Genomic DNA, 27,229 nt, shown 5'->3' with positions numbered 1-27,229 from the left:
TTAGACGCCTATTTTTAGCATTTATTACTCAATAATAAAGAAAAATAGTCATCTAATTAAGGGACGGGGGGAGTATCCTAAATATATGCTATGAAGGGTAATATAATTTTATTTTTATATTTTTTATTTTATTTTATTTTTTACAGTAACATAAGGATTTAATTAATAAAAGAATGAAGGCTAATGGGTAAATTTTATGTTAGAAAAATAGTAACTTTTTTTAATACATTAGGGTAACTTCAAATACTTTTAGGATAATTTTAACCAGTTTTAGAATAATTTCATAAAAGTCCACCGTAATTAAGAAAACCAGGCTTTGTGAATTAAATACCCCCATGAATGATGAATCAGCTTCTTCACAAAATCCTTTCAACATACTCCATGAAAGGCGTTAATTCATGTTGACTCAACGTGAGACATTCAATATTGTTATTCCAATTTCCAATAAAAAGAAGTCACTTCCCAAAATAGAATATAGTTACATCGAGAATTTCCTCTTTTGAGATGATTTTTAAAAATCAGCACATATTTCAGAAAATTGATATTGACACACTCTTAATTGATATTGACACACCCTCATATGAAAAGAGTATAAAAAAAACTTTGCTCTCTTATAAAGTGTGCCAAAATCAATTTATGGTGTGCTAAAATCATTTCCCATATTTTAGGGTAATACAGACTTACAGAGTACTTTTCATGGCTACACGGTTAAGAATTAGAGATGGCAAATGTCTCGGAGGCTTCCATTTACATTGTGCACTAGTTTGTTGAGCATTAAAAATTAAAACAAAGGATGTTCTACATAACAATTAATATACAGTACTTATTAATACCAACATACACGAGCAATTCTATTTACTTACAAACTAAAAAGTTACAAGCAGCAAACAAAAAGGTTACAGCGTCTTTAGTCCCAATCAGAATCAAAGAATCCGGCATCTTTCATCTCTGAGTAGTATACATGCTCCAAATTCAAGTCTTCCTCCTTAAATTATACCAAGACAAGCAAATTATGATATCAGAAAGCAGGTCATTTACCATGGATAGAAAGTTAAAAAACTGCAAAGACAGATTACCTGAAAGAAATCTGCTAAAAAGGTGACGTATATGAGAGGAAGGTAAAATGCATGGTAGCATATATCTAGGGTGTCGTACAGCCTGCAGAGTTAAGAACAAGGTTATTGAAAGCTGGTGGAGCCGGACTACCAGTGAAGCGGCAACTAACAACAACATACACAACCAAAATCTTACCAGAACCCAAAACCACTTCCACTGAGAACACAAGCAAAAAGAGCCAACGCATTTACACCGAACATGATAGTGATGTACTTGTGATATGCAGGTCTTGCTGCAAAGCAATAAATACCATGTGAAAGAAAGTAAAAATAATTGCATCTTCAGTATTTATAACTCTTACTAGTAATGAAAAACCATACACGCCAAACTCACCAGGCAGTCTTTCTCTCCAGCTGGAATGGTACATGAAAAGTATGAAGCCATAGACTGCAGTAAGCACTAGCTTGTGCACAATCCACAAGCCCCACTTCATTCGATGTGCGTCATTATTCTCAATGAACAATGGGACTCCAAATGCAAATACATAAATTCCCTGAAGAGGAAAAGTTATAAACTGGATCATCATTTAGTCCATGAAAGAAACTGCATTTTAGCTTACAGACCAAAAATTTGATGTTTATATGTTAAGTGTACACATCTTTTAGCACAGATAAACTAGAAATTTAGTATGCCATGAAAAATGAAAGACAGATGAACACCATAGATTATAATCATAATGAGGCAAAGTTATATGAAGCTAATAATGGAAGCCATCAACGGATTTTATAAATGCCTCAATAAGAATTAAATGAAATTCATAATAATTCAGCTCCATTCTAAGATACAGCAAATACATATTTATATCAAACATGGCCATAAATTTACAAAACTATCATACAGGTGAAAGATAAAAACACGAACTCTATCAAATCAAGGGACATAGGTATTTAGCAGGGTAATTAAGAGAATGTATTTATGGGTGATCATGAAGCCACCAACCCCAAAGATTAGTTTTACAGCTATCTGGCCTGGCAAGAGACAAATTATTTGATGCTTTGATAGTCTTAAGGGCACAAGGTACTTCAACAAATGAACTTAAAAAAAAGGTCAATAGTGCCAATGTGGCATCATTCAAAATGTCCTCATTTTTTATTCATGACTCATCAGCTCCACTTAGTTGATTAAGCCAAATCTCAAAAAGAAATAAGAAAAAAAAACCCTGCTTCGATCCTAATAGCTACGAAGTAAGATAACTTGTAGAGATAATCAAGGAATACCTTAAGAAAGACATCCAAACCAACTAGGATGGCGGAGATAGCAAAAGTACGAGTCAAAGCTTCTGTCCCACTTGCATAATTTCCTTGTAGAAGAAAAGCAATCAAACTCACTTCCAGAAAAAGTAACCCTGAAGTAGTGAATAGTGATAGAAGGTTCCATGGTAGTGTCTTTCCCGGAGTACACTCCCAAGTCTGTAATCAAAAAAATTATGAGATAAAATAATTTTAAGATTCAGACACCTGCACCATGCACAAAAAAAAAAAAATTGACTTGATCTAATTCCTACATGTTTTACTCAATCTCTGAAAAGAAGGATAAAAAACACCAGGTATAATTTTTTTAAATATATGTGAAGGTAAAGTAAGAATTACGTTGATAAATTTTCCACCAAAATATTGACCAGAAATAATTACTAATAGCAAGTGTTGAAACTGACTCTTCTATATGTCAAGCTGAAACCTAATGAGATACGTAAAACAAACTATCAAGTGACCTCAAGTCAATTAGGAGAATGAATTAACAGATAATAACTATTAGATAGGGCTGGTAATTAGCATTCAGAAAGTAACGGAATGTTTAGCAGGTCTAAGAAACAAAAATATAACAGATCTAACGATAACCACATCAAGTCACTACAGCTTAAGATAGGAAGTGATAAAGAGAGCATAACTGTTTCAAAGACTATACAATAGAGCTTTCGCATGTTAGCTGAAACATAGATAATGAGCAAAGTGATACGCAGTTCTATTATGATGGTATGACCAAACAACACCTTAGCCAGATTTTTCTCATATTTAAAATAGTATGGTAGTGCAGCTGTACCAGATCAGAAATCATCAAACATAAAAAAAAAAAATAAAAAAAATAAAAAAAGTGAAAATAACACTCTTATCAATTAATAAGTATGGAGTATCTGGTATTTCAAAAAAGTTTAGACTGTAATTTACCAAAGAGCGAAAAAAATATGTTTTAGGTGTGGATGATTATCATACAAGATTCTCAGCATATCATAAGATTCTTGTTATTGATACGTGCTTTTCCAAACCCAGAAAACGGACAAAATTCCAGGATTCATCTTTAGCTCAAATACTTCAATACACACATCTTCCCATTCATCCACACCATACTCTATTCTTATGAGTAATAAGATAATATATACTGGCTCACAGCATCTCAGATGAAGGCATGTAGTAAGTGTAGATAATATTAAGTCAAATATTTTTTATCGCCATTGACCTTCCTCTGGCCCCGCTCCTAGTCTTCTCCTAAATTTCTGCTATAGCCCCAAGTAAAACATACCTTACTCGAACTTTTTCAACCAAAAGAAATTATTCTGACCAATGTGCACCCAGATAAGATACAAAATCAGTCACTCCAATATCAAACAAGAGCATAAGGGATTCCCTGAAAATCCAAGTCATGTCTTAGTTTCCTTGCCACCATAACAAAAGTCTGAAAAAAAGGCTAGGGAAGAAAACAATGATGAAGGTGATCTCTAGAAATTAAATCGATCAATATTGTACGTTCTGACCATCAGTCATTTCACAAAGCAAAATGAAAGAAGGCGAAAAAAGGAAGAGGAAGTAAAAGATAATGTTAAGATATTAAAAGACCGAGAGAAGTATAAATGATGAATAATGAATTTGTGATGGTAAACTAATAAACATGACCGCTCTGTTTGTACTAATCTAGAGCAGAGAAACACAAAGTAACAGTGCAATTATGAGCATATATGCATACAAAAGAAAGTAAAATGCGAGAATGGAGGGAGAGGGTGGGAGCCACTACAAGCCAAATCTGTATGAGAGGATTATAAGGGTGCAGTCCCTAGGATATAGCAGGCTTGCAGCAGGCCATGTAAATTATCTCAAAGCTGAAGGGGAGATTGATTCCTGAATATCAAGCCACTAGAGACGCACATGCCCTCTTGCGGATTTCTTTTCTTCCCTAGAGCACCTAGTTCCTTAGTAAAGACAAATATGTCGTGACATTGTATCCCCTTGCAATGTACCGTCCTTGTTCTCATTTGACATCCCCACATAATTCACCTTTGCTAAAGAATTCAACTTTTGACATACAGATAATAGACAAAAGGTTATAGTTACAATTTACAAAGGTTATACAATTTCACACAATGATTCCATGTCTCTTGAAAAGATTGTATTCCCAAACGCGATTAGAATATTGGAAAGAGTAGCTACTAGATAGTACTACATATGAAATGATAAGAAATTTGATATTGATGAAATCTGGAAACATGATGTAAGATATTATACATTCAACATATTAGTGAGGATTAACTTTTTAAGCAAATCTTTATCACGCCTCAAAAGAAAAACTTGGCATAAATTCTACTAGCCAACTAGCTAAATCAAAGCCTGCCATAAGCTACTGCAAACTCCAGTCTTATCCCACTCCATCCCACTACAGCCAAAATCATAGGAAATACTCGGTAGAAGGCAAAATGGGGAGGGTGAAGGAGTCAAATAAGAGGTTTAATAGTCACACTAAAAGTTGTCACAAACTGATTAACCCTAAAAGGTCCAAATTTAGTACTTCATAGGCTGCCTCAATGAGCAAATTTGGCAAGAGTTCCCAGTTTAAGACAAGATTATTAGTTATGATTGTTTTGACACTAAATTAATCGTTTCCTACAATGAGAAGTGCTAGGTAGCGGAGTAAGATTTGACACACAAGCAAAACTCTAGATTTGCAAAATCTTAACTTAGTACCAAATGAGTATTTAAATTTAAACCGAAAAAACATAAGCATAACAAGTCTCTAATAATCATTGCAGCTTCTACACAAGCACAAACATGAATAACAAATACATGCTTGGTTCCAAATCTTTTCACACCCTGTTCTGATCCCTCTACAAATGCCGGTTAAATCACGATATACACAATCAAGCATATCATCCCATCTAATATGCAACATATTCCAGCAAACCAATTATGTTCTCTTTCCACACCCGGATCCAAGCATGCCTTAGTCCACATCTCTAATGGTTTATTCCCACTCCCTAAATATACCTTTACGTGCTTATAAACCTTCGGTCCGTGTTCCTTCCCAATGACACGATACCAATCTACCTAAGCTCAATATTTAACTTCTTTCTCAACTATTAACCAATAATCACACCCCCATTCATTTCATTTTGCTAATCTCCTTAAGTTAAAAAAATCCATAAATCAGAGGACAAACATCAACAAATTTCAACAACATCAACACAATTACTCAACTACAACACTAAATTCCAAATAACCCAGATTGACTTTTTGGTCTGTAAGACCCAATTTGATAAAACAACACAGGATCATAAATCAAAGAAAAAGAGAGTACCTGAAGACAACACCAAGTGAAATTAAGGAGACTAACAAGCCAAACAATCCCATAATACGAATTAATAATGTGAGACCTTCCAACCCAAAGCTTCCTGTAGCTCTTCTTCACTTGAAATGCTAAGTACAAAAGGAACAAAGCGGAAGGTAAAATTAGCAAGATATTGTGCCAAAATCCATGGCAATTCAACAACCAGTTGTAAACTTGATGATCATCTGGTTTGATACTGATAGTTTCGGCTGAAGAATTGGATTCCGATGAAATTGGGATTTCGAGAGATTGGGATAGTGGTAGAGATGACATTTTCTTCGGTAAATTTTAGGGTTTTTAGCTGATCATTGGGATTTGAGAGGGATCAATTTGGGGATTTTGGGGAATTACGAACCCTAAGTTTGCTTGCTACTGGTATTCTGTTTTCTGCTGCCGGAGATTTGATAATAAGTTGATTAGTGGTTGATTAGGAGAGAGAAAGTGGAATTTCAATGACACCTTGGATATTCTCAGGAATTGTATCTTGTCAATTTGTCATTACATTCGTTAATCTCATTATGGAAAGTCCCCAACACCTTTTATATATACGGATATTATATTATGGATCTTGCTAACGAATGACCGAACGTTCTCAGGGAATTGGATAACCCTTTAAAATATTTATACTCCCTCTTTTCCTTATCTATATGTCTACTTCCCATTTTATACGGGAATTAAGGAATTTAGAGATTCTTTAAAAGCCATGATTGAGAAGTACAAATATGCATATGGGGTTAGAGAGAAATAAAAGGTAGTTGGTAATTATTGAAGAGATGGAAAGAAAAAGTGTTAAAAAATGATGTCAAAAAAAAAAAAAATGATGACAACTCATTAAAAAGAGGGAATATTGTTAAAAAGTACATTCTTTAAATTGAAACAGGCTTGTAATTTTGAAACCCCCAAAAAGGAAAGTAGGCATGTAAATAAGGGATAGGGGGAGTATTAATTTGGGAATGAAAAATTTTGCGTTGATCGGTGTAATTAATGTTTATTCTAAGTTGATATTCCTATTTTTAATCATCTTATCCGGGAGTTCTTTAGCTTTTGCCTTATACTAAAAGAAAGGGGTATTATTTGTGAGACATAAAATATTCTTTTGTTGCATACAATAAGGAACAGAAGTATTTATATATACTTTCGGGTGTAAGGTGCATTCAATAGTAGGTTTTTTTTCCAATTTTAAAATGGAAAATTTAACAAAAACAGACTAGCCTTTTCTCCATTCTCCCAAAATGCACCAGCCTTTAAATCTGCCCAAAATAAACCAAAGTTTCTAATTATTCTCCCAAAATAAACCAAAGTGAACTGTGACCTGAACAACCGGTTACTTTTTTATTTTCCTTCAATATTTTTTAATAAACCTTTAATTATGTTTTTTAAATTAACAAAATAAAAAAATAAAAACCCCAAACCACCCCACTGCCAACCACCCCCACAACAAAGAACAACCACGACATCACCAATCAACCACAACAAACAACAACCACCGTCAGTGAACAAAAACCATCAACCGTGGCCACCAAACAACAACCACCCCAATGCCAGCCACCCCCACAACAATCAACCATGGTAAACAACAACCACCGACCGTGGCCACCAAACAACAACCATGACATCACCAATCACATCATCATCCCTTCGCCACATGCACCAGCAACTCCCCTACAATCGCCTCCACATACCACGGCCACCATTCACCCTTCTCCCATATCTCCGACCACCGCTTACAACAACAAATCGAGTCTCGAACTGAAAAGATTGCCCTCCTTACTGCTCTTCTCCAACATCTTCAACCCTAGACAGCGAATTCACACCCCAAAACTGAACCAAGCCAACCCCTAAACCGAACCATTCAACCAAATCGCTTTCACTGTCGGTGGTTTCAAGCAAAGGGAAGGGCCGGCGAGGAAGCAAGGGGAGTAGGGCTAACGGAGAAGGGGGTTTGCTCTGGCGGGGTTTGCTCCGGCGGGGAAGAGGTAGTTATAGGGTGTTTCAGTGGTAGTGGGGACTGGTTCACGTGGGAGGAAGGAGCGGGGTTGATTCTTTTTTTGTTTTTGTTTTTTTTTTATTTAATTATTTTTTTTAAAAAAAAAACTTGACCAATAATTTAATGACATGTGTAATTTTACCTAGTATAACAGGTAAGGTAACCTGTTGGGTTTATTTTGGGAGAATAATTAGAAACTTTGGTTTATTTTGGGCAGATTTAAAGGTTAGTGCATTTTAGGAGAATGGAGAAAAGGTTGGTCTGTTTTTGTTAAATTTTCCTTTTAAAATAAACAAAAAAAATACTAAATAAGCAGAACACTACTAGAAAATAGTCGCTTTCCGACGGATACGTTCCAACGGACACGTTTTTCCGTCGGAAAAACCGAAATTTTCGATGGAATTATAATCCGTCGGAAATTTCCGACGGAATATAAATCCATTGGAAAATATATACTTTCTGACGGAATTTTCGTTGGAATATATTTTGTTAAAAAAAAAACAAGCCCTAAACTCTTTTAACCTAACCTGCCACTCAGCCTACCTCCTCTTTTTTCGCCTCTTTCTTCTTCTTCTCTTTCTCTCTCCTCTAGTCCTTTTATCTGATTCTCTTCTCTCTCCTCTTCTCTTTTCTCCTATCGTCCTCTTCTCCTTCTCCTCTTCTCTTTCCTCTTCTCCTTCCTCTCTTCTCTCGTCCTCTTCTCCGTAAGCCCGGATCTAAACCCGCAAGTTAACCCCCACCCGATTTTTTCTCCTTTCTTCTTTCTTTCTTTCTCACAAAATCGCACCATTAAAAGTTCGCAACATCTAACGCATGAAAAATCGACTGGGGTTTTAATTTTTTGAACAAAGTAAAGTTTTTCATGTCAAATCCGACCATGAAAACTCTAGATCTAGAGTTTTCATGGTCGAATTTGACCTTTAAAACCCAAATTCAAGCCAATTTCGGGGTTTTGTTGGTAAAATTCAAGGTATGTTCCTTTTTTTTTGGTTTTTGAGATTTTTTTTTAAATGTTATGGTGATGTGTGGTTAAATTGCGATGGTGGTGGGTGGTTTGCGTTCGGGGAATTGTGGTGGCGGTGGGTGGTTTGTGTTCGGGTAATTGTGGTGTAGATATAGGCTTAGGGTTTGTCAGTGACGGTGGTCTTCTGGTTATATTTGTCGGTGGCGGTGGTCTTAGGTGGGTTTAGGTCAGGATGCCCTGGCGCAAGGCTTAGGTGAGTTTAGGTCAGGTCGTTAGGGATAAGGGTTAGGGTGGGTGGGTTTAGTTTGGGAAATGTAGTCGGTTAATTTGGGGAGAGAGAGGTGGAGAGGGGGTTGGCTGGTGGTGGTGGTTTGATGTAAGGGGCAAGTGGCGGTGGTGGGCCTTTTTTTTTTAAAGCATTTTTCGACGGAATTTCCGTTCGAAAATTTCTGGCGGAATTTTGTCTGTCGGAAATTTCAAACGAACTTTTCCAGCCCGTAAAATATCTTCTGATGCCTGAATTCCATCGAAAAAGTGCTTCCGACAAGATTTCCGTCGGAAAAGGTCGTTTTTCCTACCAAAACGTCTACGTTTTCAGACTGAATTCCGTCGGAAACACGTTTTCTGACGGATTTCAGGATGTTTTTGACGGAAAATTCCGCCGAAAATTGCTTGTTTTCTAGTAGTGGAAAATACTATTGGGTGTGCCTTGGGTGTATGTAGATTTTGTTTTGATGCTATGTATGTAGATTTTTGTAGAAAGTCCTAATGAATGCATCTAAAAAGATGATCTGAAATAAAGAACAATTATTGCATGTATGATTTTCATACTTACAAAGTATCACTAATTTAATAACCAAGATTAACAGTTTATTTTTGCTGCTCGATCTGCCTCTATAAATATGTCAAATGCTTCAATTATCCAGTTGATAAAGTGTTAAAGATTTCTTTAATATTGTGTAAATAATAGTTTAATAGTTTGTTTTTGTTTGTTTTTTTCTCTGGTATAGTTTTTCTTAAGTTATTTTTGTTTCCGTTTCTGTGTGTTTTTATTTTCTTGTTAAAAAATCAAAAATACGACCTTCTATTGTATTTAACTTTCCTGCTCAAAATTTGCTAAGTTTGTCATCATCAAAAAGGGGGAAATTGTTGAAGCTTAAGAGTTATGATGATGATGAATAAAAGCAAACTTCAACTAATGCGATTTCTCTAAATGCTTAACTAGAACAGGTGAAGTTGACTTGAGAAATGGAAGAGTAACTTGACTATGAAGACTCAAGGAGATCCTAAGGAAAGTTAAAGAGAGTAGAAGAAGAGTTCCATAATTAAACTAATTGAGTTCCCTAACAGGAACACTGTGAAAGGTTCCCTAACAGGAGCTTGACAGCAAGCTAAGAAGACTGTGTAGGGTTTCGTAGTGACCCGTCACTACGCGGAAGGAAACCCACCAAGACCCGCCCCTTAATTAAAGCAATTAAACAAGCATAATAAACTTAATCAAATAAGATTAAGAACAAGAATTATACCTTTGACGCGTGCTTCGCTCCCAAAGAGCTCTTACTTCAAAATCCCGAAAAGACGAGATCTCCGACGGATCGTACCCTCGACCCGACCCGAGCGTCCTAATTCTTGAAGGTTAGTCAAGACCCGGACAAAATAACTATGAGTTTTACGAATCAAGGGTTTACTCTTTTCTTAGAGTTGCCTTTTTAATTCCACTCAAGGTTGTTTATTTCCCAATACCCAAGCTTAGTATTTATAGGGAAATGAACCCTTGTATTTCATTCCCCAACCAATGTGGGAGAATGTATATTTTGCTAATTAATTTATTTCTAAGATAAATTAATAAACAAATCTAATCACAATGCAACAAGTGTCAAATGGAGAGAGGAGGTTAGGTGAGGACCATGAATGGGTGGGGGGACCATTGCCTTGCTCCTCAAGGCTTTGCCCAAGCTTGGTCCCCACCCCTCACCAAAACCGCCTCACCTAAGAAGGGTGTTGGGCTGCTGCCAGCTAGCATGGTGCTGGCCAGCCCAGCCAGCTAGCATGTGCCTGCCCAGCAGCCTCGCATGCCTGATGCTAGGCTGTGCTAGGCGCTGGTGCTGGCCAGCGCTAGGCGCTGGTGCTGCTGGCTGCCCAGCACTGCCTATCGCACGCACACGCATCTTTCTCTCGCATCCTATCGCTAGCACAGCCAGCATGCGTGCTGCTAGCGAGCCACGCATGCTGGCCCCTTCCTTCGCACCATCCACGCTGCGCATCATGCATCCCTCGCACACGCATCAACCAGTGCCTAGTACTGCTATGCTTGGTGTGAGGCACGCACAGACGCACTAGCATACCGCATGGCACCTAGCACGCCAGCACTACTCGCCCATGCTCGCACAGCTACGTGCATCCAGGCTAGCACGCACTAGCGCTGTGCTTGGTGCGTGGCCTGCGATGGTGCCTAGCACACACGCAAGGCCATCGCTGCCTGCCAGCTAGCCGTGCTTGGTGCGTGGCCTGCGATGGTGCCTAGCACTCACGCAAGGCCAACACTACCTTGCCAGCTTGCTGTGCTATGGTGCACACGCACACGCACACACGCATGTGCCTAGCACAACGATGGTGCTGTGCGTGGTGTTAGGGGGCTGCAATGGTGCTCGCACTTATGCACATGTACTTGGGTGCTGTGCTTGGTGCGATAGGGCTGTGATAGTCCCCATGAGCACCGAGGCACCCAGGCTAGCACGCTGCTAGCTGCGATGGGCTGCCTGGTGCTTGTGGGGCTTGCGATGGTTGCCATGCGCACCCAGGCACCCATGCTAGCATGCTGCTAGCTTGCGATGGGCTGCCAGGGCACGCCTAGGCTGCGATAGTGCCTAGCACACCATGGTGCGCTAGGCTTGTGATGAGCTAGCCTAGCCTAGCTACGGCTACGCTCATACTTGTTGCTTGTGATTTTGCGACGCTCGGTCTCGACGCCCTAGGCTCAATTTCCGACGTCTGTATTCGTAAAACTCTGTCGACTCATCAAATCCTTTCGGATTAATTCGTCGTCTCGGATCGGTGATTCGATTGGGTTCGACCCGAAGGGTTCAGTTAAGATTAAGCTGTAATATCAATTGTACCTCGATATTACTGATCGGAAGCGGCCTCCACCTAGGAATTCCGATCACTTGACCTTACTGAAGAATTAGCTCTGTAATAATTTTGCACCCTCTATCGGAAGAATACACTTGTTGGAAGGACACCATTCCTTTCAGACTGGCTTGGTCTGCGTTGAAGACAACAAGTTCTATAAGAACTTGGCCTGCGAAGTTCCAGCAAGGAGCTGGAGAAAGAAGGACAACAAGAACTTAGTCCTGGACTGCGTGAAGCCCAAGTATCCTAACAATTCAGCGTATGATGAAATAATCCAGCTAGAGAACATAAGTCTTTTTGTTAAGTTTATTTATCTAAGGATTATTATAAATATGTTGGGAAAGTTTATGCATGGAATTGATTAGAAGCGTGACAAAGCTTGACAAGCTTTATAAATGGAAAGTTTATAAAAGATAAGTTTTTAATTTATGAAAAGATTTTTAAAATATTTTATCTTATGAAATCCGGTTTTACAAAATGATATTCTTTTCATAAATTATATCTTTGATAAGTTTTCTAAAAAGATTTTCTTCTAAAAAGATTTACTTAAACATGTAATTATGAAAACGACAGTTTATGATTTCTATCTTTTGAAAACCCTACTTTACATACGAGTACAACTTGTATATATTGTAGAATACATAATTTGCACAACTTTGTGAGTTTATGCGTGAAGAATCTAAAGAGAGCTCAAAGTGTAAGTTTGCCAAGTCTAAACTTTGTCATATTAGTTTCGGATTTCATGTGTAGTTTTCCAATCACATATTAAAGTCAAAAGTCTGTATTGTTTTGGTATTGGGTGAAGTGTTAAGTGTATTGCATACAGATTGTAGGCTTCAAGATTGAAGCTGAGTGTGAGAGCATTTAGGGAGTGCTGAGTGAATCTAAGTTAGGGACTTAAGGTTGGGTAGAATAGAGTTCTACCGTGTAGCAAGTTTAGACTGGAACTTGTGAGTAAAGGTCTTATTATAATAGGTTGTAACTAGGAGAGTTTGCCCTATTATAGTGGATTGATTTGGTTTGAAATCCCTTGGAGGGTCGAGATTTTACTTCCAGTTAGGCTCTGAAAGGTTTCCTCGTAAAATCCTGTGTGCTTTGCTAATTTCCTTTTATATTCTGTTTTAATTCCGCAAAAGTAGTCACTAGGAACTCACATACAATTCACCCCCCCTTTTAGTGTTCGTCTCAACTAACAAAAACTCTCAATTCTCTTTCTTCTCTCTCTTCAAATAAACCTAGTCACCATAGTAAATCTTAGGGGCTGCCATCGATTTTATCGATGGTAAGCCCCAAATTCTTCTCTAATTTAATGTTTTTAGCCAATAAAGATCAAACCAACACTATGATGATTATAGTCATTCCCTCCACGTAGGGTTTAGTCAGTTCCCTAATGGTGGGATTTTTAGTATTGTTTGTTTGTTTGTTTGTTTTTCGTGTGTGCAAGGATACAAATTTAGAAGATTCGTCTTGCAAATTTGTGGAATTGCGAGTCTGTTGGTTTAGGGGTGTAGATTTAGAAGATTCGTCTTGCAAATTTGTCGATCTTGATGACCAATAAAGTTTTATCACTTTCGCGACTATACATCAATGAAGCTCCGTCAAGAACGATGCAAAGACATCTAAAATTATTCAGGAGCAGTTTAGAAGCGATGCCATTAGTTTAGAAGTGTTCAATACTTGTATTGAGAATTTAGACCCCTTTCTATTCCATTAAAAAAAAAAAAAACAATAGCAATTTGACTGACGCACATGTCAATGCAATTAATATTTGTAATTATATACTATTACTTGTATTAAGAAGCATAAAAAGTAAATATAATGAAAGTATATATAAAGTGACAACATAAGTTTTTTTTTTTTTTTTTACAAGACAACATGTGTTTATTATTGTGTATTAATAAAAGAAATAGTCAAAATAAGCGCACGAATTGTGCAAAGTCAAAATGTTTCGATTATTATGATATGGAAAAAGTATTATAAAACTCATATAGTCGCTTTATTTGTTAGTACTTGTGATCAGCAAGAATGACTTAAAGCCTTATCGAGGATTCACTCTCGCTATCTTTGTTTATCCAAAAACTGAAAAAAATAATGTTGAATTTTATGTCTAGGACTCTAGGTCACTCAAGTTTTTGCATAATGAAATGAACCATTTTAAAAAACGGTTATTGCTCTCAAAGAAACCCGCAAACAGCTCTCTGTTGCCGTTACACGTACCAGGATATACACAAAAACAATGGAGGAGAGAGAAAAAAATAATCAAAACCACTCATGCAAACACAACACCCCATCATTCCTGGTTAGATCTCACGTACCCAACAACGTAAACCAAAATCCCAAGAAGAAAGTTACATTCTTGCATTGAAATTCATTTGGCTTAATGTAATGCACACCAACTGTTTGATAAAGGTCATCAAATGCCTTAATGAATTCTTTGATCTTCTTTATAGCGTAATGGCATGGATAATGAATGAATGATCGTTTTTTTGTTGTTGGGTATTGCAGGTTATGATCATTTTTGGCAATTATGGATCGGTTCCGGTCAAGGTATGATAGACAAAAGAGTATAGATAGCCCAAGTGACCCTGCATCTCCAGTGACTATGTCACCGGTTCACCGTCACGCTCGTTCTTCGTCTTCTGGGGTATCTGCCATGAAGAAGCCTCAAAATGTGGCTGCTATGGCGGCGGCTCAGAGACTTGCACAAGTAATGGCTCATTCGGGCGATGATGATGATGAAGATGAGGATGATCTCCTTGTTGATTATCAACCTGTGGGCGGCCTTGGGCGTGTTGCTGGAAGGCCTGGTAGACCTCGATCTCCCAAGGTACTTTTTTGAGCATATGGTTCTGCTTTTGTTTCTAAAGATGGTTATGGAGAATAGAGGGTTTGCGTTAGGATTGGTAAGATCGATGAGCAGTTGCACACACACACATTGTTTAAGAAGTTTTAGTTGTAGCCATAATTGATTGAGTGATATTATCTTATACTTTCACTTTTTATTACCTCCTAAGATTTATTGACTCTTGCTTTTGATGGAACGATGAATTACTAGAATATGCATTGGGAGAGGGGGTGTCTGATCTGTTGAGCATGCTAAAATTTGGGCTAGTTTCCGAGTATTATACTGATAATTATGACACAAAGAGTATTAAATTTAGCCGTGCTAAAAGAATGCATCAGCCTAATAATTTACGTGATGATTGTCATCAATCTTGTGTTTTCTACTAGGGATAATAATAAAAAAAAATAAATGGGAATGGGGTTAATGATGTGGCTGCATTATTTAAAACCCAACTTACATGGAAATCTTGTGTTGCTTTTGTAGTCAGTTCGTCCAGCTGCTACTGAGCAACCTACGTCACTGCGAACTCCAATGGGTGCTCGTCCATCTTTCTCCGCCAAGAACAATGAACATCCATTACCAAGACCATCTTCAGCAGGTCGGCTATCTCAGACCTCCATTAACACTCAGGAGCCAAAGCAGTCATCAACTCCTTTAGTAACCGCAGTTAAAGCATCTAGGTCTTCCATGGATTCAATAGATATGGTGGAAGAACAAAATGCCTTGAGTGGAAGGGTATCTCTATCTGTTAGAACTAATGGAGAACCTTCTGCTCATTCCCTTGTGTCTGTGAACTCTGAGGAACACAATTTACCTGAGCGATCTTCTATGGCCATCAATCCTTCTGAACAGCCTCCATCTGCTCGTTCTATCTTGACAAGTCGACCTTCAGGGATTAAATCAGTTACTATGATGCCCCCTGCTGTTAAAACATCTATGAAGCAACCAACTTTATCGAGTCCTATGGCTGGTAGCGTCAGTAGTAGGAGGTAATACAAACCCTCAGATGGTGAAACTCTATTTTGGGGGGAGATATGTAGTGTGTTGTAAACTATATAACCCTAGGTTGTTTATAGTATTGCTTATTGAATCTTTAGTGCTTGTGGATTATATTGTTTTCAAGCTATTATATGGTTCGTATCCAATGAGAAAGATGAAAAGGATAAGTGTGCAAATATTTTGAACTGAACGTGCATATATTTTTGACTTGTGCATATATTCTTCCTCTCTTTCAGACACCGGTAGCTTAGAGAATGGCTATACATCTCTCCAGTAGTATTACAGGCTGGCTTTTTGGAATGGATTTATCTTTAATCAAAGTCTTGGAGCTTATTGCAGATGTGTTTGATTTAGTTGATAAGCTTATTTGTAGAACTGTTAGTCTTATTAACACTAATTCTTATTAATTTTTGGCATATAATAGGTTGTCATTGGACTTTGGAAGCATGATATCAAGAGAGCCAAAAGAACCTAATGATCAGCTTTCTTCAACAGCCCTTCAAGATGAGGTAAATTATCTGTTTTCTAACCAATACAATATGCATTTAGATTCCTGCTTTTATTATCGGAGATAACCTTTCATTGTGGTAGGCCAAACACTTCATAGTTGTGCATATATAATCTTATGATAATAATATTCATTTCACTCCATTCATTTCTGTATGATGTTTTTAGTTGTATTTCTTGTGTTTCTCTCAGTTGGTTTCTTTACCAGTTTTCACCTCTCTGTTATAGTTTATCTCCATACCTAATTAATTTAAAATGAATATTTTGTGCAGCTTGATATGCTGCAGGAGGAAAATGACAGTCTTCTCGACAAGGTGCAGTACATTGCTGGATTATGTTTTCCTTCTCTATATAATCTTGACTCTTAATTATGGTCTTATGTCTGATGATTTTTGGGGCTTTACTGCATTGTTGACAATGGTTGGTATATTGAGTATTTATTCTTGGTTGTTTATAAAAATTGTTTCAATAGGCATTCAACAACTGTTTTGCTTGGCAGATTTCTGTGAAGGAGACAATATGATGTATTCTCATTTTGCAATTTATCTTGAAGATCTTGACTGTTGTGTAAACAATTTCTTTGTTTTTAGATTGTAGTCTAAGGGACCATCCCTATGTGTCACAAGACTCACAACACCACATTTTTCTTGCATAAGCGCATAAAATGCATTGAATCTGGGTTGGTTTAAGAGGGATCCTTAGTTATGGTATTTACTTTCTCTTTTTTTGCTTTCACTTATGGTGCATGTTTATTCAGCTCCGAATTGCAGAGGAGCGGTTTCAAGATTCTGAAGCAAGAGCTAAGCAACTTGAGAAACAGGTAAAGTTCAATTTGGAAGGCTATTGGATTGTAGATTTGCATTGCTTTTGAATAAAGAGAAAGTTCTTTCTTTATGGATAAATACCTTTACCAGAATGCCACCATTTTGAGATTGTTGCTTCAAGGAAATGTTTTTTAATATATATTTTTTTTAATTTATTACAAGCTCCTGACATGTCTTTTAGTGAGCTTGAATTTGAACCTAGCAGAATTCTAAAACATAACATGACTGTTTTACTAATATCTTCTTCTTCTTTTTTGAAGAAAAGTATCTTCTTCTTCTTAGAGAAACTCAAATACGTTGATTTTTCATATTGTGAGCCATTTTGTGATAATTTCATTATTGAGCTCTGGAGTTTTAACTGCTGTTACGAGGATTTAATCTTATTATAAGTTATCATACTAAGTGATATAAACTATGCTTACTTATATTACCTTAGAAGCAAATAATCAAACAGATAGCTGATTTTATCACTGCTTCTTCGTTATATTGGCTGAGATATTGCTTCAAACATTTGCTTATTAAATATTTTGGCCTCTTCATGGAGGCATTATTTTCTCGTGATGATTTCTTTATTAAATTTTCTTTAGTTACAGATTTTTTAAAATCAATATTTTTGTTCAGCAAAGTGTAGGCTAAAGTAGTTAATGGTGTCAATCATAGCTCACTGGTTCACCTTAAAAAACCATAGTTCTTGAGTAGCATGAATAAAGTAGGAACATTTTTGAGAATTAATTGATTTAAAGAGATTGTATGAATTGACTAAATTGGAAAAAGAAATGTAAGTAAAAGGTTTGTTCTCATCCAGTTCTTGGAGGTACATAATTGTTCATCGGCTACAAGTTGATTTAACCAATTGGATAATTCTGTAACATGCTGGCTCTATTAAAAGGGAAATGTTGAGACACTTACCATTTTTGTTTTAGAGGATTAAGATAAAATGCCCTTTTTACCTTTTTCTTTTCTTCTTGCTCTTTGGACAAAGTGGTAGAAGGCCTTGAATGGATCCCTTCCGTCTTCTTTAATGCAATTGTTTGAGTGGTAGTGTTTCATTTTGGACTAGAAGGGTGGGCGAGTCTCCGTAGAAAATTGATTCTTGTATGGAAAATACATTATCAAACAAAACCCCTTCTGAGTAGAGTATGTACTAGATATTGGATTGTTAATGGGTGTTTTCAGTAAGTCTTTTGGAAACCTTCAACTATAATTCTTTGGATATTGTAATTATTGATTTTTAAATTTCAAAATAGTAATTTGACTAATCATACAACTTTTAATAGTTTTCCATTTTCCCATTTAAATGCATGCTTCCTTGGTTTTAGGTTGCTAATCTCGGAGAGGGTGTGACTATGGAAGCTCGGCTTTTAAACAGGCAAGCATTATTTTAATCACCTTTATATACTTAGTCCTAATGTTTAATTATGGTTAAATGGCTGATATCTTTTATACTCTTCAGAAAAGAGGCAGCCTTACAGCAAAGGGAGGTCTGTTATCCTAACTTTGCTATTGTATTTGCTTTATATATAGTAATAATCATAATGGAAATTTTTTAGTCATGTGCATGTTATTTTTGGCTTGATATATATATGTATCTAATTCCTTACAAGGGTGCAATTATCTTTTTGTAATTGAAGTTTAAGCATGCTTTTGAGCAATCTCATTTTCACCCTTTTACCGATGGTTCATTTGATCCATATGGTGATTACAGTCAGACATATAAGTGATCCTTATTACTACAGTTAGCTGGTTTGCCTATGAGGGAAATATAAATGCATTTTCTTCCACCTCTTGCCATAATTGAAGCAATTTTTTTCAATGCCTATAAATCTCCTTTTATGCCATAATTTTTGAAACAATTGCCTTGGGTTACTTATTCTGAATAAAGCCATCGTCCAACTCTTTCTTCATGTGCAGGCTGCACTCAGAGTTGCTTCACAGAAATATGGTGGCAAAACAGGAGATGTTGTGGCACTTAGGATAGAGGCAGAGGTATCCAATTTTACTTCTTTGGCTACCTATCTTTCAGCGGCTACATTTTCTTTTCATGCTTGTTAATAGACAAAATGAAACTTTATTTTGAATAGACTGCTAGGGATGAGGCAATTTCTGCACTTGATCAACTCCAGGAGTCCGAGTCTGAATTAAGATCCCTTCGGTCTATGGTTCATAGATTAATGTTGACGCAGGAAGAGATGGTTTGAGCTCTACTCCTCTTTCATTTCTTATTATAGTTGTTTCCAATTGTATTTACATGGTTCATAACGTTGGAATCGGAAGAGGTGGTTCTTAAGAGGTGTTGGCTTGCTCGATACTGGGGTTTATGTGTACGATATGGTAATTGAATAATTTAGCAAGAGCCTGTTGACATCTAATTATTGTTTTTATTTTTTTTTTTTTTAAATGCAAATAATGAAAGCTGATATATGGCTCTATACATTTCTAAGGTATCTATCCAGATATCGCGGAAGCCAAACTTGAATATTGGTCATCCTTTGCCCCACTACCTGTTGAGATTGTTATTGCTGCAGGACAGAAAGCAAAGGAAGACAATCACTCAGGTGCAGAAATATTGTTCTTTTAGTTTGTTATTACTTCAAATAGATCATTATATATTGCTTCTGAGTAATACTGAAATAAATATTTTTGAAGGATTTTTTTCTAACATATTATCCTCCTGTAAATACTCACTCTTTAAAAATGTCAGACTCAATACAGGGTTTTTTTTTCCATCTCCTTTTAAGGTGTCATACATCTGTAGGTATTAGTAGTTTAGTACTATGATCTTTAAAAGGCATTTTGGGATTCTCAGAGATGGATAAATCCTTCCTCCTTTCCACTTTCCCTTGCTTCCTTGCTGATCCCCGGGCTTTTGTCCAAACCAGTTCTTGAGTAGATGAGCATGACTGATATCTGTCACTTGTCAAAGAGCCATGGGTTTGGGCTAAGGTTGGAACACTGATGATCAGCGATGGCTCTTGCATTCCTGGAAGGTCCAGCTGAGGGGCTTTCAGGTCTGTGGTATATGCATAGAAGAGGGTTTATGGTATTTGTTGTCCTTAAACCAAATCACGCTGAAAAAATTAACTGAAAAGCAATATTGATTATGAATGTAGACTATGTTTTGGCACCAAGTGATTTAATGAAAAAGACATCATATGTAAGAAAATCCTTGTGTTCTAATCAATCCACTGTCTACTTATGTGCAGCTAACAATGATGAGAAAAGGGAAAAGACAATCTGTGAAGCTAATGAACTTTCAGGAGAGGGAAGCGCTGAGAGCATGCTTATGGTAGAGAGAGGTCTGAGGGAACTATCTGTACTTAAGGTTGATGCAATTTTTTTAATTAGCACTACTATTTCTGAAACTACTATACTTATGCATCTTTATTTTCTGCATGTATATTTAGTAAAAATTTTATAGACTTTTAATCCTTTGAATGCATTTTTTTCCTATGAGATGAGGCATCCCTTGATTTTATGCTCTCTGCCTGCAAAACTAGACAATGGTCTGTTATTTGCTGAATCTGAGCTGGGTTTATTTTCTATTATGGGACGCAGAAGAAGATATTAGCAGTTATTGTAAGCGTAAATTTTTATTTGATTTCCTTGAAGGTGGAAGATGCCATCAGGGTTGCAATGGCTCAACATAGACGGAGAAATATGAAAAAACCTGCTTTTACAGGTTCGCAAACTATTGCTGTTCTCCTTCTTTTCATGCATTAAGCACATTTGTGATGTTTGCTTAGTTGTTATTATGCCTCAGTGACACTTAACAAAAAGACTAATGTCATGCCTAAAGTTCTCACATGCAAGTTAAAATATAAGGGCATGTACACACTGGTACATGTTGGATTATACAAAAGCAGCTGGTTATATTGTGTTGGCTCTTATTATTTTGATGGTTGTATCTCAAAGAATGTAAATAAAATATGTTATTAGATGGTAAACTCATTTGTAACTGGTCCATTATAGAGCTCAAATTTGAAGGATTTATCAGATTTTTTGTGGTATGATTTTTTTTTTTTTTTGGCAAATAAAATTTTGTTACTTACCAACATAAGGGCTTATGATACGTCACCAAACACCATCAATCTACAAAAAAACCTAAAAGGGCTAAAACATTATCTATTAACATAACATCTGGAGCCTATCTTCCTATCTTTTTGGAAGGGTCAAACCATCAAAGGGAAATACTTTATTAGAGCCCAAAACAAACACAAGCCAAAAGTGGGTTTATTTTTGTGGGTGATTGTGTTTTTTATGTTAAAATAGAAATTGTTTAGGTTGAACTTTGATGACCATAGTACTATTACTTAAAGATGTAGGCTGAGTATTTATTTATTAACAAGGTGAGTGTTTGTTAAATAATGGTGACTTCTACCCTGAGAGATTGCCCATGAGCACAATTGAAACTGTCACTAGATTGTTTCTTATTAGACCAGCTTAGCTAATGACAGAGCACATTTGAAACTGTCACTAGATTGTTTCTTATTAGACCAGCTTAACTTATGACAGAGCACATTTGAAACTGTCACTAGATTGTGTCTTATTATACTAAGTTAAAGCTGGTGCTTTTTGAATATAGTTTGCCATACATGCAGAATATTTCATGCTTGTTCTTGATCTTTTTTTCTAAATACTTTCCCCACATTTCTTTGCAGATGACTCAAGATCTCCGAGTCTGAAATTTGCAGAAGCGTTTGGTGAGTTGCATCTTTTCAGATATTTTGTCCATTGAATTTCTAATCCTTAAAGAAGAGATGAACATATTCCAAGTTTTTTCGTTCATATTTTTAACTTAACCCATGTAGCCATGAAGTAATTTTTTCCTATATATCAGACTTCTATAGTAGAAAATAATTATAATCTATTGTAAACAAATTTTTGACAAATAGTATGAAGGCGAGTATTATTTTTGTTGCAGCATTGATGCTATAATGTTATACTTCCTCCGTTCCAATAATATTGCAACAAGGATGAAATTACGCATCTCAAAGCACATTTTACAGTTAAATACCTATAATTGTATAGGAGTACAAATTATAAAAAGTTGATATTGTGAAAGTATTTTATGAGACGAAGCTAACAAGGTCCCACATGACTATATTTTACTTAACGTAAGAATCATATTATGTAGTCAAACAAGAGCAATGAATAGTGCAAAAGTCCTATTGTTGCAACTTTATTAAAACGGAGGAAGTACAAACTAAGGTTTGAAAGAAGAAGGAAAACTTCATTAAGGCCACTATTCTACGATCTGTTTTTATTTTTGTCTGTCACTCTGTACATTAATACCGGTGGCTACAGGCTACCCATCGGAAAGGGGTGGACATGTGGTTGTCTGTGTATGAGTGTTGGGGTGTTTATTAGTTGCTGATGATTTATGTTGGTTGATGAGAACAGAATTGTACTTAATGCTAAGTTGGAGCATGGGGACAATAGTTAGAATCATGAGGGTTTAGGTTTAGGGTGTGTTCGGTTTGACTTAAAATGCTTTTATGGAAAATGATTTTCCCATTTTTATCATTTTCCTTTTTTGGTTTGTGAAGGGGTGGAAAATCTATACTCTCTATGGTTGAAAACATTTCCCTTCACATAAGAAGGGAAGCCACATTTTCTCCGTCTTCCTTATCTCTTATTCACTTTCCTCTCATTCATCCTCAACTTCCCTATCCTATTTTCAATTTCTCCATAAATTTTCTTGTAAGGAAACAAAGGAGAACTAATTTGCAATTGTGGTTTTCCTTGAAAAAAGATTTTTATTTCGTTGAAATTGTTTACGTCAATTCAAAAGGAGCCTTAGTTGTAGTAACATTGTGTACATGGAGAGCCATTTTAGTATTAAGAGGGGGTGAAGTGTGAATGTCGAGATTTTAGATTGATGGTAAGGACTAAGGAGTCACCTATTAGAGAATGTCATGTATCTAAGATTAAATTTGCAAAGGAACGGAGATATCAATTTGGGTGTAATTCGTAAAACTAACTAAGTTTGGGTGTCTTAAGTGGAGTGAAGTAATTGGTTATTTTGCAATCGTTGTGTGTCTTTTAAGCTGAAAGAAAAGTTCAATAGGATGGCAGTTAGATAGGCATTACTGTGTGGGTCGGAATGTTGGACATTTTGGAAGGAGCATATTAAGAAGATAAGTATAGTAGTGATGCGTATGTTGAGATTGATGTGTGGGAACTCCCTAAGGGATAAAATTAGGAATGTAAATATTTGAGGGAAAGCTGATGTATTAAGGATTGATAAGAGAGAACTGGCTACGTTGGTTTTGGCATGTTAGACATCCTTGAGGATGCACTAGCAAGGAATTGGGACAATGTATTTCAAAAGGATTTAAGGGAGGTCGAAAATGACTTAGATAAAGGGAGTTAATGATATGAAGAAAATGATTTGCAGGGGCATGTAGCACTAGATAGGAATCAAGTAACAAATGGAGAAAAGAGGCATGATTTAAATTGTCAGTTTACTCTTAATTTACATATGTAATTAATTATCCAAGTCTGTGCTTATTTCAGATCTGAGTCAAGAGGAGACTGAAGAAGTGCAATTTAAGCAGGTACGATGTAACGTTGCCAAGATTTTCTTTAATCCATATCTGTCTATATATATAGTTAGTACTTGTTCTTTGTATTGAATGGAATTGCAGCTACCTTTTTTCTTTCCTAATATATACTTCCTTTGTTTCACTGGAATTGCAATACTTACAATTGGCACAATATATTAGGGTAGAGGAGAGGTAGCAATTGGGGTCACTAACCTATGTGATTATACAAAAATTAAGAATATTCAAAGTAAATGGGTCAAGTATGACTGTATGGGTAAATTATATGGGTTAAGTTGTAAAAGTTATCAAAAAGAGCAGTGTTGCAAACTTGCAATTCTTTTGTAACAATCCAAATCAGCAATTGTTGCGATTTTATTGAAACAGAGGATGTAGTGTTCAGCCTCACACAAGTATTGTCAACCTGATCCATTTTGTTTGCCCTTTTGTATTATATTCAGAAGCTTATATAATTGGTGATAGCATAGTAGTGCTTTAGTTGTGGGCAAGTATACATTGCCTTGAATACTTAACTTTACATTACATATTCCTTAAAATAAAATGATACAAATGGGACAGGAGTAGAATTTTTCATTCAGCATGCTTAGAAATAAATAATTTGTCAGTAATCCATACACTTTAGCCACAATCGCAATTACAAGCTTGAAATTCATGTAAGATGCTACTTAGTGTGTTAGAAATAGTGCTTGTTATTCCTCAAATGTTGTTTGGGAACAAGAAATTGGAGAAAATGCATGCACAAAATTATTTGAAATTCTAACATACTGAGATTATTGAACGTTTTGTCTATCTGATTTCTTTCTATCGTCTTTGTCTTTAGTCCTTATTTTTGCGTGATTCGCTAGTGAATTCAAGAAAATGGTGTATAGTATTTTAGAAATTCATGAAGAAAGGGATTTTCTCTCATTTTGTATCATTGAAGTCTCAATTTGATTCTCTATTTGGATAGTTTTGATTCTCAGATTTTTTATTGAAGGGCCCTGGCCCCCTGAACTCATCCTAGTGTCGGGCATTTAGTGTTTGTTATAACAGAGAAGATTGCTCTTCTTACTTTCTCCTCGAGTTCCGTTTTTCCAGACAAATATCAGAGAGAGCCCCAATTAAGCTGGATTTCATGGAAGCTCCTACTGCTTTTTCATTTTTGTTACCTTTTTTAGGGTTTCATTCCATAATTTTCGTTTTTTTTTTTTTTTTTTTTTTTTTTTTTACTGCTCCTTTCTAAACAATAGATGGATTTTTTTTTTTGGTACTACCAGGCTTGGTTGATGTATTTCTGGAGAAGAGCTAGAAACCATGGTCTAGAACCAGACATAGCAGATGAGCGCCTGCACTTTTGGATCAACCAAAGTGCACGAGCAAGCTCCTCGCACGATGCAGTTGATGGTATCTTTTTTCTCTCTTTGCTTCTCAATGAAAAATATGTATAGATTGTTTGCATCTAGAAATTCAATTGTTTGATCTAATGATGAAATAAACTCTTAAAGAGAGCAGAATATTTAAACAAGTTCAGGGACATTATGAAAATTTAGTTTGATAGAAAAACCTTGTCATTTTCATTTAAACTACTTTATGGACTAATACAAGTTAATGTACATGTGAACAAACGGAGGAATTGCTTTGGCAAATCATCACATTGAGGAGGGATGGGCAACACTGCACACTATAATAGTGCACTTTTCTTAATGAAGATAGAATAAATCATGAGGAAGAAAAGTTGATTTTTATAATCACCAATATTTTCTTTTTAGTTTTTCCAATCATTGGTGACCTTGTTTGAGTAAAACAACGAAATGTTTATGGGATCACCTTGTTCGTTTATGATGGAAGTCATCTTTGCAAGTTTTCTTATTCATAAGTTTGTGTTTATGCCATTCAACTCAACAATTATATCAACAATTGGCCTGATATAAGATTTTTTGTTGTTATTGAAGTGAATATCATTGATTGCAACTTTGAATTTATTGGATGATGATATGTTCGATGGAAAACAGCTTTTGAATTTGTGAGAAACTCAAACAAACTAGATACTCTGTAAGATGGTTAACCTGTATTGGCCTATTGGGTGAATACATAGAGAACACCCAAAGACAATCTGGTTCTACTTATCCAACACACAGTAACTTGAAAAAAAAAAAAAAGCTTCACATTTGTTTGAAGTTATAAAGAAACCCACTACTCTTCAAAAAAATATCAACTTCATATCATATGAGGAGGGTGGTACAGTCTTTGAGAAGCATTCCATGGTTTAAGCAGGATAAAACTGAAAATGTTAGAAAAATGAAATGGAAATTTATAATCTTAAGGATTCAAAAGGAAGAGAGTGTATGAGAGAACGCCATAAATTCGTATTCTCTTCTCTTTGAAGTTTTAGTCCGTCTTATAATTCTGTACTGTCCTCTTTGATGATGTCCAGTAAATGCATACTGGTTGAGTCTCACTCATAATTTACATTTCATTTACCATTTTATTGCATGCTCAACTAATTGATTGCTGCTGATTGTATTCACCGTTACTGACAGTACGTAGCCCTCAGAAGAGGTGTATTTTGTTAATGCCAATGAACAAATCTTGTAATCATATATAGCTGCAGGAGTTTACTGTTTGTTCGAACTGTTTGTTATTCATATTTTTTTATGCCTAAAATGCCAAGCATATTTTCTGCTGCAAAACCTTTCTATTACTGTACCTTTTTCTTGGCCTTTGAGAATTTGCTCCAGGTGCAAGTTTCTGCACTAACAATGGCTACAAAGTCATAATCCTGTGTATAGCCATGCTGTCCAGATATGTGAAGGCCTCTTTATGTATCAGTCATTTTAGGCACATTGATCAAGCTCTATATGTTATTCTGTCAGCTTCATACCCTTAAATATGTCTTTTGCCTGTTTTTCTGTAGTTGAGCGAGGGCTTATGGAGCTACGGAAATTAGGGATGGAAAACCAATTGTGGGAAGAAAGCCGAAGATGGACTGAGCAAGACTCCCAGACAAGAAGGCAAACAGACTTTTGAGTTCTGAAACTTTCTTTTGGATCACATGAACATATATAGACTGTAAATTCTATTCTTTTTCATGTGATTATTTCAAGTTGAAAATCTCAAATATCCTCGTTTGATGTTGTGGACAATGTCAAGTATATGAGTTAGTTGAGGAATTGTCTTATGATTATAAGCAATCTGTAATATGGTTATACCACTGTTGCCGAAGTTGTATAAGAGGATATGTATTATGTAGTCTTGTACGGAGTACTCCACAAGTGGTTAAATGTCTATAATCTTTAAGGATTATGTTTTTTACATGTATCGATTTTGTCATAGTACTTTTGTTTTAGAGGGCAAAATAAATCAATTATCTCTGTTGTTGAAAGAATTGATCCCCTCAACCACCTTTTATGAATTCTGATGAATTTGTTTCTTGTTATACACCGAATTAACTACGAATTAATTGTTAAACAACTACATTAACTTGAGCAATTTGTTAACGAGTTATGATGAATTAATCGTTAAATTTCATTTTTAGGTGCAATTTGTGGAGTAGTTAATTGGGGAAGCATTATGTTTGGAAAGTTTTTGTGATGAATCTGCCAATTACTTGATCAAATACCTCTTAATGATAAAAATTTAATCAGTAACTTGAGCAAGGGTTTTGGTAAAATACATCATATTTGGATGAAATTTGCGTGCTTGTTTGAGCTTGGGTAAAAACGTATG

The 27,229-nt window shown here is 36.0% G+C and overlaps 2 protein-coding genes across 2 annotated transcripts; one reads left to right on the top strand and one right to left on the bottom strand.

Annotated features, from left to right (window-relative positions):
* Window positions 1-688: 688 nt before the first annotated feature.
* On the bottom strand, window positions 689-6,215 carry LOC110737004 (transmembrane protein adipocyte-associated 1 homolog). Its single transcript, XM_021917351.1, has 6 exons — window positions 5,677-6,215; window positions 2,334-2,525; window positions 1,450-1,609; window positions 1,252-1,348; window positions 1,077-1,158; window positions 689-985 (listed from the first exon to the last, which is right to left on the bottom strand). Exons 1-6 carry the CDS (start codon window positions 5,977-5,979, stop codon window positions 908-910), a joined length of 912 nt encoding a protein of 303 aa, XP_021773043.1. The 5' UTR covers window positions 5,980-6,215; the 3' UTR covers window positions 689-907.
* A 7,572-nt stretch (window positions 6,216-13,787) lies between these two features.
* Window positions 13,788-26,815, top strand: LOC110737003 (coiled-coil domain-containing protein SCD2-like). Its single transcript, XM_021917350.1, has 18 exons — window positions 13,788-14,195; window positions 14,292-14,613; window positions 15,115-15,620; window positions 16,055-16,139; window positions 16,410-16,451; window positions 16,895-16,957; window positions 18,281-18,330; window positions 18,415-18,442; window positions 18,873-18,947; window positions 19,043-19,152; window positions 19,231-19,292; window positions 19,403-19,516; window positions 20,165-20,283; window positions 20,571-20,640; window positions 21,620-21,661; window positions 23,478-23,518; window positions 24,781-24,907; window positions 26,418-26,815. The coding sequence occupies exons 2-18, from the start codon at window positions 14,314-14,316 to the stop codon at window positions 26,528-26,530; spliced, it is 1,947 nt and encodes a 648-aa protein (XP_021773042.1). The 5' UTR covers window positions 13,788-14,195; window positions 14,292-14,313; the 3' UTR covers window positions 26,531-26,815.
* The last annotated feature ends 414 nt before the right edge of the window (window positions 26,816-27,229 follow it).

The sequence above is a fragment of the Chenopodium quinoa genome, unplaced genomic scaffold (genome assembly GCF_001683475.1).
Source record: "Chenopodium quinoa cultivar QQ74 unplaced genomic scaffold, ASM168347v1, whole genome shotgun sequence".
Taxonomy (NCBI): Eukaryota; Viridiplantae; Streptophyta; class Magnoliopsida; order Caryophyllales; family Amaranthaceae; genus Chenopodium; species Chenopodium quinoa.
The sequence above is the reverse complement of the archived record's forward strand: the minus strand, read 5'-3'. Positions and strand labels throughout refer to the sequence as shown.